Source organism: Penicillium riverlandense (genome assembly GCF_028828495.1).
Source record: "Penicillium riverlandense strain IBT 135883 chromosome Unknown utg000006l_segment0_segment0, whole genome shotgun sequence".
Lineage (NCBI taxonomy): Eukaryota > Fungi > Ascomycota > Eurotiomycetes > Eurotiales > Aspergillaceae > Penicillium > Penicillium riverlandense.
In genome coordinates this window covers 1,869,631-1,882,143 of record NW_026643197.1, presented here as the reverse complement: position 1 = coordinate 1,882,143, position 12,513 = coordinate 1,869,631, and the positions used below count along the sequence as shown (strand labels likewise).

Here is a 12,513-nt window from a genome sequence, read left to right as displayed (position 1 = left end):
AGTGATAAGAGATGTGAATGTATATTAGCTATCCTTTGAATGAGGAAAGTGACCACATACAGCACTACATTAGTTATGATAAAAGTCTCTGCACACCCCACCAAAAGTATATTTCAGATTTCACTTACTCCATCGCTTTACTACTCTCCTTCTGGAGTTTCTAGGGCAGACTGAAAGAACGGCTCCACCACGCGCATAAATTCATCGGGCTTTGACGAGAACACCACATGGCCGGCATTAAAGACCTCAAGCCGCGATCCTGGGATGTGTTCTTGCACTGTATGCTTGACATCTGGTCGGTACAGAGGGTCCTGAGATCCCCAAACAATCAGGGTCGGTGCCTTAATTTGCGACCCGCGACTGCGCAAGTCATGACCGGGGTCGGTAAAGCTGCGCCAGATAGCAGCGGCTACGGTGGCACCGGACTGCGTTCGAGCCCTTGCTTGTGCATGTTGTGAGATTGTTTCGTCTTGTGGTGTCTGCGGAAGCATATATCTCGGCACCAAAAATGGCATCAGGAGGCGCGAGACGAAGGGAATGCCGAGCAGTCGGGCAAAAACCCGCGCATGCAAGGGCCAATTAACAAAGCCACCGTTGTTGACTAGGACCAGGCCACGGACGTGTTCGGGATGTGTAATAGCCAATCTGGCCGCTGCGAAGCCTCCTACAGAATTTCCAATGAAAAAGGCGGGCGGCAGCTTGAGTGTAGTCGCAATGTCCTCCAAGACGTCGGCAAGGGTCATGGCGCTCAGGGTCTCGGTGGTTGCCAGGCCTTTCGACTCGCCATGCCATGGCCAGTCGATAGCGATAGTTTGGTAGTTCTTGGCTAGTGATGTGATAATGGTATCGAAATCGTGGTGGTCGTGCAAAGTCGCGTGCAGCAAGACCACTGGGACACCCTCTCCTTGGGTTTGGTAAACAACGTCACCCAGTCGAGTGGATACAGACGGCATTTTCTTTGATATTCAAATGCTCTTGAAAAGGAGATGGAGGAAGAAGAGTAAGTGTATGGCTAGGAGAAGGGAGGTATCCAGGGTTATTTGTATACAGTGTTGATAGACGGCAGGCAAGGGAACCACACTATGCCCGGAATGGGCTCGTGATCCCTCGTATCCGTAGTATCATCCCCAGTGCGGAAATCCGGACACGATTGGAGGGCTATCTTATTGGCTTAACCTTATCCATATAATACCGTCGGTCCAACAACCATCCGTCAGTGGTGAGGTAGGGTGTACAGCACTGAACACCAATGGCTGAACAACACCAAATTCGCGACCCATCCTGATCTTCACCCGAAGCTTGACTGCGCCGATCCGACCCCACCTCCTCTCCCGGAAGGCAACACAATTATCAGGACACTAAATAATCTAGGAAAGGGTAAGTAAACGTACAATTCCAAGCCCCTATTTTCTTATCCAGGCAACTTGTCGGGTTATGCAGCTGCCTGGGGGCGGCTACATAAGCATAAGTACATAAGCATAAGCACACCTGTTCTATAGAGATGCCTAAAGTCTCAATCGTGATCTCATAGAGACCTGATTTATCGGAATCATATCAAGCCGCAAATCAATGAATTCCGAACCCTTTCGCTCCAAGCGTCTTCTCTACCGGGCTGTAGAGGAGGACAGCCCAGCAGACGAAGCTTTCTTCCACGCGCTCTATAACGACCCGCAAGTTTCTTCCAAGACGGAAACCTCTCTGCAACGACCTCTCAGCACCGCGGAAACGAAACAGATACTCAAGGACATTAAACCCCAAGCGCTTTTGGCTGTTTTTATCTGCAAAATCCCCGAGTTGCCGTCTGATGATACTTCCGGCCACGAACAAGCTCAGGAAGAACCCAAGCCCATCGGGGTGATAGTGGTCAGAGCTCCAAAGCCTTCCTTCATTCAAAACCGATCAACCAATTTTGGAATCTCTATTGTTCCGGAGCACCAGGGCAACGGATATGGGCCCGAGGCCATTTCATGGCTACTGGATTGGTGTTTCTTGACTGCCGGGCTACACCGTGTTGAACTGGGTGTGTTCGAATGGAACGAGCGGGCGCGGAAGATATACGAAAGGCTCGGTTTTGTGGCTGAAGGAAGACAAAGAGAATCCTTGTGGAAAGATGGGCGGTGGTGGGATAGGATCTCTATGGGGATTTTGGACCATGAGTGGGCAGGAGCGAAAAACCGAGGGCTGTGATTATCCAGGACTACTTCCGGACCCCGGTGTCTCAACGTACTTTCCTAAACCTCGATAATGCCAAGATATACCGATAATGCGAGTACCTTGTCGCAGATCGTTTCTCTCTCTATCCTGTATTTGGCCTACAGTCCACCTACAATCCTCACATGAACCCCTTTTTCTATATGCCGTGCTGTGCTGGGCTGCTGACTGCAAGCGCACCCTTCAACCAGGTGGGTACCGTTGAGAAAGTTGAGATCTATGGCCAGCGCGAGTGTGCTAAAAGATGCACTAATTCTTATGTCAATTAGGATCTGGCTATAATTTACTTTAAAACTAGAGAATAATGAATATAGATCGGGCCCATACTAACAACTTGTAGGTACCTAGCAACAGCGATTCGGACTTTCGATAAGTTCTCGGTCGGGAGCAGGACTTATATTCCAGTGAGATGTGGGTGCGATTCAGAGCTTTGGAATCATGATTGCCATGCGGGAGGAATCACCAAATCAGCTGGTGGTGCGTGTGGCCAGTGAGAACTCGGAGCAATTCATGGGATACTCCCCCAAACAGTTATTTGAGCTGGAGAATTTTTGTGATATTCTCAAAGATGACCGACCAAGCAGATGTTCTTCTGGATCATATCGATTTTGTCCGAGACGATGCGTATGATCCCAGTGTGGACGGGCCGGAGATTTTCATCCTGTCTAATACGCACTCTATCTTCTCACCCTGGGTTGCGGGCCAGTGCATACATACTATATAGGGTCTTCGCAAGTGAAACCAAACACATGCGACCACAGGGTGTGGAGAACAGGGCTTCCCGTCCGCTCAGCCGTACTTAAGCCACACGCCGGTCAGTTAGTAGTTGGGTGGGTGACCACCAGCGAATCCTGACTGTTGCATGTTTTCTTGGGCTAGTTGACTTTTTGTATTCTAAAGTGACTGACTGATAATTAGTTTAGTTTAGTTTATCTTTAACCTGCCGTATTTCAGCCACATATAATGCATGGCTAATTCTTCAAGGGCCCTCAATACCACTGTCCTAAACGGCAAACTGCCCTATGGCGTGAGAATATGGGTGATATTCTGGAGAGTAGGGCAAGACAGGTGAAAACGGGGTCAGAATTATCACTCCAAAGGTGAGGCAACCAGCCGAACACCATAGGAAAAAGATTTATTTCGTCATGCCTTGGACAACTCGATAGTAGTATCGTTCACTATTAGACCTCATTCCTGACACGCTCGTCGCTTTTTAAAGTCGTTTTTCCTTGTCGTGCACTATAAGGTACGCTTCTGTAAAAGTTCCTTGTTCCTCGCAATCTTTCGTAAGTCTCCTATCGTCACTCGATAGATTTCGGCTTTACAGCAAATAATAGACTTGCTGCGTTCACCAGAAAAGAGCCCATTTTCATAGTTATTCTCAAAAACATACACGGAAGCTCTTCAGGTCGTCCATGGTGAGCTTGTAGCCAAACAGTTGGAGCAGAGCATACTGCAGCATGCAGCCGTGGCCGTTCCTTGAGGTAGAGCGTAAGTGTCAGCGGCTGATTGATTCACTGGAGCGTTACACGTAGAAAATTGATCGCAACAGAAAGACTCACGAGAGAACGAAAGATCACGGTTGATCCAGTCAGGGTTCTGGGGGTTGAAGCTTGGTCTTGTGGCGATGGGCAGGGGTCTATTGTTGATGTGACCCGCGGTGAGAGCGGGCACACTGTTGTCGGGCGGGAGGCGGTCGAAGTCGAGGCGTTTGAATAGATATCGAGATACTCATTTACAGTGGCAGCCCGCAAAATAGAAGACTACTTTTCCCCTACAAATCTTAGGTCAGAAAACAGATCTCGTGGTGTTAGTCCAGAAACCCCCATTCATTGCACGTTCAAAAGGCCATCCGTCAGATTCCACCATGACGAAATGAGAATGCCCTAACTCCGCTAAACCCGACACCCATTTATCACCGATATAGATCCATCTCCAGTCCCTTGGGCGATGTAGAGCGTGACAGAAATCCAGGCCCTCTGATAGGTTGAGCCGGCATAAGCCAATGGCTTATGAGTTCAGTTCCAGAGATATATAACGTGTTCACCATAGCATCATCCATCAATTCCATTCATTATCCAGAAGATAACTATCAAACTACCACAAAGACAACTCAATCAACCAACCACCCAACCAACAAGAATGACCACCTACATTCATAACCTTCCCTCCCTCACAACGCGGGAAGCGATAATTGACGCGCTCGACCGCGCCATCATCGGCTTCGACCGGCACGATGTCCCAATTTTCAACAGCGCATTCTCCTCGTCCCCCGACGTAAGCATGGGATTCCGATACCTACCGGGCGAAGAGCCGCGCGAGTTCAAGGGTTTGGATACCATCCGGGCCGCTCTGCTGGACCACGTAGGGCCAATGGACACGACGCATATGACGAGCAATATCCGGGTCAACCACAAAGAAGGCGAGGAGACTGCGTCGATGACTTGTTATACGCTCGCGCAGCACTGTCCGCCTGGACGTGGGAAGGAGCCTGATGGGCCGAAGTATCTTGCTGCGGGAGAGTATGAGATGGATCTTGTATTTGATAAGGCGGATGGACTGTGGAAGATTCAGAAGTGGGTGCTTGATATTATTTGGACACAGGGGGATCACTCAGTCATGGCGAGGTCGTGAGGAAAAGATGGTGGAATAGGTCGAGAGAAAGGAGCTGCTTATACGTTCAAGGAGGATAGATATGTTTCAGAGATTAGGTAGAGGAGGATGCCGAAGGAATAATTGAATTAGCTAGTATAGGTTGGATTATTGAAATCAGCTTCACCACTCTATCCTCTTCAATCTTTTCTTAGACCCTATCTCGAAACACCCCATAACATACATGCTCTGACAATGTGCATGCTCCTGTAAGAACCCACAAGGACAAGACGACAGTTTTCGCAGGTGTATCTGCCCTCTTTCTCGCAATCAGTGGGCTCAGGGCCCTAGTTGGCGCAAATGAACTTGAAAGCAGTCAAATTGCGTCGATTTCGGTTAGACTCGAATCAGAAATTCCAATCCAATCCACTCGAAACACAGAGTCATAGACATGAGGTGTGTGTTGTTGTTGGAAGAGGAAGAAGGCAAGCTGGGTTGGAGCATGGATGGAGGTGAGAGGATGCTGTGCTGTTTGAGAGGCTCAACCAAACGACGACATAAGCGGACTAACTACAAGTAAATGTTAATTCCCAACCCATGAAACCCATTGAATGTGCACCCAACTGCTGCTTTGTTCGTTCGTTTGTTTCTGTTTGCGGGACTGGGTGCTTTGAAGCCACATTAATCCCACACAACGTTCAACCTACGGCAAGTTGTCAAACAAAACGGAACTGCTCATCCAAAGCTATGCACTGATGTTGCAGCTAAACGTTCTAGATGATTGAAACAGTAACAGATATTATCATTCATAAATCATTATCATTGGGTGACCGTTAGATAGAAGACCAGAACAAAGCCGGGGCAAAAAAAGACAAAGAAATGAATTGCAAGAACGAATCAAAGGGTTCAATAGACAAGGCAGAAAGAAGCAAAGGACCACCCAGAGAAAATAGAGAAGGACAAAAATATCCAAGAAACTAGGGCATAATCATAACCATCATCTTCAAAGACACGAAGCAGACTCAAGACACAGAGACCCAATCAAAACAGAATCTTGCTGAACTTATTGATCATCTCCTCAATCTTCGCGGCAGCAGGATCCTCACTGCCGCGTGGGCTAAGCAGACGACCCTGCGAGTCGAAGCGGTCGGGGAGATCAATGGTCGAATCTGAGTCTGTTGAAGAGGGCTTATTTTCAGATTGGTTTTTGGCGTTGGAAGAATGACGCGAAGAGGAAGAACTGTGGTGGTGGTGGGAAGAAGACGAACTCGGATAGGGCATTGAGGTGCGAGGAACAGAGGATGAATGGCGACGACGATGATGGCGGTGGCGGCGGCGGGGATGGTTGTGACGGTGGCGATCGTTGTCATTGTTAATAGTAGCGTCGCTATCGTCCGTCTCGTAGCCGTCGTCCTCTGCCTTGGGGTCAAGATCAAAGGAGACTGATTTCGACTGCATGGGCTGGCTAACGGATTGGGACCGGCGGCGAGACGACCTCCCATTCCTATTTAGACCTGCGCGGGATGGTCAGCATGGGAATAAATCGGGTGTGGTTCCGCGAACCCACCATCACGAGTCGTGTACTGATTAGTGGGAGGGGTGAAGCTCACATTCTCATCTGCCCTCCGTGGCCGCGGCGCATACTGCTCAGGCGCTTGCCCGGCACCGTAGTTGTAAGGCTGTGGCGGGGGTGCAGCGCCAGGCGGTGGCGGGTAGTCGGGCGGGTTGTACGGCGCAGTCGGGGCTCCAAGATTCGGGGTCGAGCCTGGTGGCGGCGGGAAGTAGGTGCCGTTGGGATAGTAGTGAGGATCCGGGGGTGGGCCGCCTGCAACCGGAGGAGAAGGCGGGTACGGCTCAGGATCATAGCCCTCCTCGTAGGGATCACGATGGCCATCGTCGGCGTAACCTGTCAGGCGTTAACTGAATGCAAAAGAGATGCAGAAAAAGAGATGGATACTTACGGCCCTCTTTCTCGGCCTGCTTGCGCTCCTTTCGCTGCGAATATCTGTGCGCCGCGTATCCCAGTCCAGTGGCACCCAAAGCGGCCCCAGCCAGGTCCCGCGAGCGGCTGCGGTGCTTTCGATGCTTGCTTCGGCGTCGGTGGCGACCCTCTAGGTCAGAGCCGGAATCGCTACCACTGTAGCGACCACCGCGGCTGCGGCTACGGCTGTGGCGCCGCGAACCGTACTCTGCACCGTCCGAGTAGTAAGGACCGCCGGGGCTGGTAGGCTGCCCGTAGTAGTGCTCGGCGGGGATGCTACCGGTGACTGGATCGTTGCCGTACTCAATCAAACCGGCAGAGTTGCGAGAAGGGTCTGGGTACATCTCTGGAGGGCCAGCACTCTGAGAGCGAGAGCGCGAGCGACGTCCGTCGCGGCTGACTCCTTCTTTGGCGGCGTCTTTCTCTGCCTTCTTCTTCTCATAAAAGCCAGTGGCGGCGGCGGTTCCCAGGCCGGCAGCAATGACAGGAAGAGCCTGTCTTATGCGACTGTGGGAGCGTTCACCCTTGCGGGCCCGCGAGTGACTTCGGTGACGTTCAACCAGGCCAGCGACAGCAGCGCCGGCCAGACCGGCTCCGGCCATGTGCTTACGACGTTGGGAGGCACTGCGTTCGGCATCAGGCTCAGACCGGGCGGTGCTCAAAGCACGGCCACGAGATTTGGAGCGAGTTCGGGAGCGGCTGCGACGCCCATCTTTGTCCTTCTTGTTCTTCATGACGGCTACGGCACCAGCCACGGCAGCGGCGCCGAGACCAAGTTCAATCAAGTGCCGGGCATGCGAGTGGGACTGAGAGCGGCTGCGGCTGCGGCTGCGCCGGCCACGGTCGTTGTGGCCGTGGCGATGAGAGTACTGGTCATCATCAATTGAACGAGAGCGCTGTCGACTCTTGCTGCGGTAATAATCGCGTGCATGCGATGCCGCGTTGACGGCGACAGCTCCCAGAGCACCAGCACCCACCGTCTTACCAAGGCGGCCGACGCCGTGACTCACATCTTCGCCTGATTTCTTGCGATGGTGGCGGTACAACTCGGCGGCGCCGACGGCAGCGAGAGCGCCCTCGGCCAGATGACGACGGTGATGCGGGTGTTCGGTTTCAGTTTCCTTGCGGATGTAGACCATGCTGTCATCGCTGCTGTAATCCTGGTCACGATCACCGCGGCGGCGGCTCGCCTGGGAGATGGAGTCGCCAGGACTGAGTTCACGGCGGCTGCGACGCTCATCGTACTCACGGTCACGGCGGCGAGTGGAGTAGTAGGGTTCGTCCTCGGCATCGGAGCGGCGCACCAGATCGTAGTCGGACTCGCGGGAATTCACATAGACGTTTCGGGCTTCATGAACAATTATTGGCTGCTCGCGAATGACGACGGGTGCAGAAGGAGGAGGAGGCCTCTCCAGGTAGTCCACGGACCGGGAGTAGTGACGGTGGGCGGAGGGCTCGGAGTACTCACGATCGTAGTAATCTCTTTCGTAGTCCCGGTCGTAGCGCCGGTCATCGTGGTCGATCTCGCGCTCAGTCTTGCGCCGGATGACCAGCTCGCGGTCGCCGGTGTAAGAATCATCGCGGCGCATCACGAACTCTCTGGAACGCTCACGATCGTCTTCGGAGGGAATGACGTAACGCTTGATGGTGACGGGACGAGAGTCGTCCCAATCACGGTCACGATCTCTGTAAACGTAGGACATGGGCGGTTGATGCGATACGGAAAATGAAATCAGGGGAGGGAAAAAAAGATGAGGATGATGGATGGAGGGGTTGAAGATTAGGGAGAATCAGCGGGAGGCTGAGGAGTGAGAAGAGGTGGGGTGGTAGGTCTGGGCGCTGAGGCTGTGATTCGCCTTGGTTAGCGGATGATGCAACTTCTGGAAGAACAGGGAAACGATGATCCGGCAGATCGGATCTTCGTAACTCACGTCAATCGGTGGATGGAAACGGTGGAAAGGAAGAGAGGAGAGGGAACTGATGAGAGAATCAGAGAATGTGTGAGGGAGAGAGGACAGAATAAAAAGGCAACGACGCCAAGCGAGTCACCGACTACAGCCGCACTGCGAGTGATGTTTTGCCCGGGCAGGGTGTGGCGAAACACGGTGAGTGATCAGGCCGTGGCTTAGACAAGAGATTCATTGTTTACCGTATGTACTTGCCCGCCGAGTCTACCCATGGATGCTTCCCGTCGGGATCCGGGGTTCACCCAGAGATTGCGGTTACACGTGTGAGACCGACAATAGGAGCACAACAAGAGGCACCTCGTATGTATTTCTGTCATGTACATGTACTTGTAATAATAGTTAGCCGCCCAGATAGCCGTTGAAACACTCCCAGCCATATTTGCGACGGTCGGCGCCTGCATCTTCCACGCTACACAGCGCTTACAGCCACGGAACCCTGTCCCAAGTATGTACATTGTAATCAAGCCAACACGGCAAATCCAATAACACTGCCGAACAACAACCCCTCTTCAAACACGGCGGCGGCGGCCGTGGAAAGCCACCGGACTCGGCAGCGTAGCCGGCGTATCCGTACGCTGGGTGCTCTGAATGAGATGCTCAAACGACGCCGCATGCTCGACGCGTGGCGTGAATGGAGCAAAGTCCCACAGGTACCCCAGAGTCCGGAGCAGCGATGACGCCGAGTACGACACCGTCTCCCCGTTCGAGTTGGTGCCCTTCTGCTCGACCTGGGCCTTGGCGATCCACGGCGAGATGAGCAGCGTCGGTACACGGCCGCCTAACCGATTAAATTCGAACGTGTACTTCTCTCCGTTCGGGGCTGTCTCGGTGTATGTCAAGTTGTCCGGACGCACAGCCAGCGGCGGCGGCACGTGGTCGTGGAAGCCGCCCGTCTCGTCGAAGGTCAGTACCATCAGGGTCTCGTTCCACTGGGGGCTGGCGCGGACGGCGTCGTAGACGGATTTGATGAGGGCTTCGCCGTCGGAGACGAGGCCGGACGGGTGCATGGAGTTAGTGCCCACGTCGCAGCAGGACGGGTCGATGAAGCTGAACTCGGGCAGGTTGCCGGCGGCGGCATCTTTCATGAAGTTCGCCAGCGGCTGGGCCTTGTCGGTGTTGCCGCTGGTGAAGGTCCAGTCGAAGAAGAAGGAGTCGATCATGCCCTCATCGGCGGCTGTGTAGTAGTTCTTCCAGGTGTGATTGGTCTCGCCCAGTTGCTGGAAGATCGTGCGCTGCTTCAGGCTGTGCACGTCGGCGTCGAACGCGTCGTCGTTGGTGCCGTGGCCGGCGGAGGTTCCAGACAGGACGAAGGCGCGGTTGGGGTTTGTGGGCTTGGATAGGGTCAGTGGTATGAAGCGGTTGTCTAGGGGGAATCTACTTACTCCAGGGTGGTCCGAGTGCCAGTGGTTAAAGGTCAGATAGTTCTGCACCAGCGATGTCAAGACCGGCACCTGCGCCTCGGTGTAGTAATTGAGGACCTGCTGGGCCAATAGCGTCTTATTGACATCCGGGTACATGCGAATCTGCTCCTGGACGAATCCCATCTGCTGTGGCGTGAGCTTGCCAGCCGCGATGGCGGCATTGTCCGGGGTGAAGGTCCCAAAGAATTCGGCGTTGTTGCCCGTCACCATGTGGTCCGGATCATCAGACACGGAGTCGTAGTCTCTCGCTTTACTGCATACCCTGCCCGCTGACGGGTTGCTCACGTTGTATGGAAGGCAGAAGGGCCCGCTGTTAATCGGGTTCTCCAGACCTTTGAGCGTCTGGCCTCCAAGGATATTGTCGAAGGCGCGGTTCTCCATCTCCAGAACGACGACGTTCTTAATCTTGCTCTTCAGGTTCAGGATAGACGAGTGCGTATGGGCGCCATGGCGCTTGGGAGGAGCGCCACTGACGGCAGCCGCGAAGGCCAGAGAGGCAAGGAGAGTGCTGGAGTGCATCTTCGGGTTGATGGTTCGGCGATGCCGGTCTGCGGCGTGCCAGGGGAAGCGAGCTTTTTATAGAGCAGCACCCTTGAGCCAATTGTCCAGAGCACCCACCGGCCAATGCCAATGAAACACTGCTTCGTCCCACGTTATCCATTTTGCGTGTCGATCGCACACGCGTCTAGCGACTCCGTTGCAACATGCCTGCGGGGGGTGATATTAAGGTGGATCATACTCCCGCAGGGCTCAGTCAAGCTCGGGAGAGGCACAGGCCAGGGGAATTGAGTAATGGCCATTGTTGAATGCATCCGATTGGAGAATTCGGACTCCGACTGCAACAACGGGTCCATTTTGGGGATGTGATCAGCCCCTTCCCCGAGATAGGCAGGCACAGGCAACCTTTATCGGAACAGGTTGCGGAGATGGCCGCGCCGCTAATCCTTAGCCCCAAGCCAGGTGCAACGTTGTTTTCAGGAACATCACAACCTTTAGCGAGGTGCTCAAGTGCGAGTTTGTTGGTTTCTTTTTTTGACAATGGCTTCCGCTAAGCTTGTTGAAGTTAGGAGTTGGTGGGTGTATGTAGTCTGCTTCTCTGCATATTCTGATCGAATCTGCGTTCGGTGTCGGATTTCGCACCGCCATAGAAAAGTCAATTCCTAATAAGCCTGCTGCCAGTGATGGAATATGCCGCAATGATGAAGGCCCTGATGCCGCCAACAATAAATGTTTGTTTGTTGCAGTGAATGCGCATCCGGTGTCTGCCTGGCTGCCTTGCGCCTTTCACATATATAGAGCAGGCATTTCTCTCTTTCCCCCTCCTTCCTCTTCTTCTTCTCTTCATCCTTCTCGCTCTATAAATTTATCAACTCTATCCTATATCTGGCCTTTAAATCGAGCATTTGTATCCTGGCTCAACATCGCCTACCTGCTACCTCTTACCTATCTCTTCGTGTGTGCAACAACTGCCTATACCGCGGTCATGTCCACTACTCCTTTATGGATGGCAGTGCAATCTTGTACGACGGAAAGATGCCGTGAAGTTTCTTTGCGCTGCCAAGATTATTGGCGCCTGGATTCAGTTGCCCACCATGATATTCCCATTGCTTCCCGGAAGGCGCTCCGGGAATGGTTCAAGATCATCACCAACATGACAACCTGACCATCGACCTCTTTTCAACACCGGATAGCTCGCGTCGCCTGACCCTTTCCACGCATCTTGCTCACCCATCGTCCGTCCTCCGTTCTGAGGCCGTGACGGCCGGTTTTATTCTGATCTTTCTGTGTGTTGGCCGTTATGGCCACTGTGTTTATGCTTTCTGGGGTTGTCCGTGCCTTCAACAGACCTCACGCCGTCCTTGCCGAAAACCAACAAACATTGGATTTTCGCTGTGCTCCTACGCAGTTCAAGCAAACTTCCTGTTGGAATTGCAACTGGCCAGCTCTGAAAAGGAGTCTTGGAGCAGCTACTCCTCACATGGTCCCCTTTGAATGCCATGCATGATACAGACAGAGGCCGACCAGTGCAAGCTCAATAACTCGAGCATGTTGATCCACAAAGCCTGCTTGTTTATCATGGTCCTGGACCGAGGAATGTGGAAATTATGAGACCCGTCAGGTTCAGAAGGCTTTCGTTTAAACCACGGATGACGGCATACACTGGTACCTCCGTCCTGTTACAATTGGTACCATGTCGGGTCGAAGACCTGAGGACAGAACTGAAGATGGCATGCGACAATTCAATTCAAAGCTAGCTGAGACGGAGCTCCCCGGCTCTGATCCTCCTAGCTTGTCTGACTTAGAAGGAGTCGCTATAGAAACGCCAGGCCGCGGAAGCTTC

At 53.0% G+C, this 12,513-nt stretch overlaps 5 protein-coding genes across 5 annotated transcripts; 2 read left to right on the top strand and 3 right to left on the bottom strand.

Annotated features, from left to right (window-relative positions):
- Window positions 1-140: 140 nt before the first annotated feature.
- On the bottom strand, window positions 141-953 carry N7474_007000 (alpha/beta fold hydrolase; the record flags this gene model as incomplete). The annotated part of the gene is made up of 1 exon (XM_057198410.1): window positions 141-953. One exon carries the CDS (start codon window positions 951-953, stop codon window positions 141-143), a length of 813 nt encoding a protein of 270 aa, XP_057051850.1.
- Window positions 954-1,569: 616 nt separating this feature from the next.
- On the top strand, window positions 1,570-2,187 carry N7474_006999 (GNAT family N-acetyltransferase; the record flags this gene model as incomplete). The annotated part of the gene is made up of 1 exon (XM_057198409.1): window positions 1,570-2,187. One exon carries the CDS (start codon window positions 1,570-1,572, stop codon window positions 2,185-2,187), a length of 618 nt encoding a protein of 205 aa, XP_057051849.1.
- Window positions 2,188-4,353: 2,166 nt separating this feature from the next.
- On the top strand, window positions 4,354-4,845 carry N7474_006998 (nuclear transport factor 2 family protein; the record flags this gene model as incomplete). The annotated part of the gene is made up of 1 exon (XM_057198408.1): window positions 4,354-4,845. One exon carries the CDS (start codon window positions 4,354-4,356, stop codon window positions 4,843-4,845), a length of 492 nt encoding a protein of 163 aa, XP_057051848.1.
- A 999-nt stretch (window positions 4,846-5,844) lies between these two features.
- N7474_006997 (DUF3824 domain-containing protein) lies at window positions 5,845-8,487 on the bottom strand (the record flags this gene model as incomplete). The annotated part of the gene is made up of 3 exons (XM_057198407.1): window positions 5,845-6,317; window positions 6,371-6,709; window positions 6,765-8,487. 3 exons carry the CDS (start codon window positions 8,485-8,487, stop codon window positions 5,845-5,847), a joined length of 2,535 nt encoding a protein of 844 aa, XP_057051847.1.
- A 773-nt stretch (window positions 8,488-9,260) lies between these two features.
- On the bottom strand, window positions 9,261-10,691 carry N7474_006996 (uncharacterized protein; the record flags this gene model as incomplete). The annotated part of the gene is made up of 1 exon (XM_057198406.1): window positions 9,261-10,691. One exon carries the CDS (start codon window positions 10,689-10,691, stop codon window positions 9,261-9,263), a length of 1,431 nt encoding a protein of 476 aa, XP_057051846.1.
- Window positions 10,692-12,513: the final 1,822 nt, after the last annotated feature.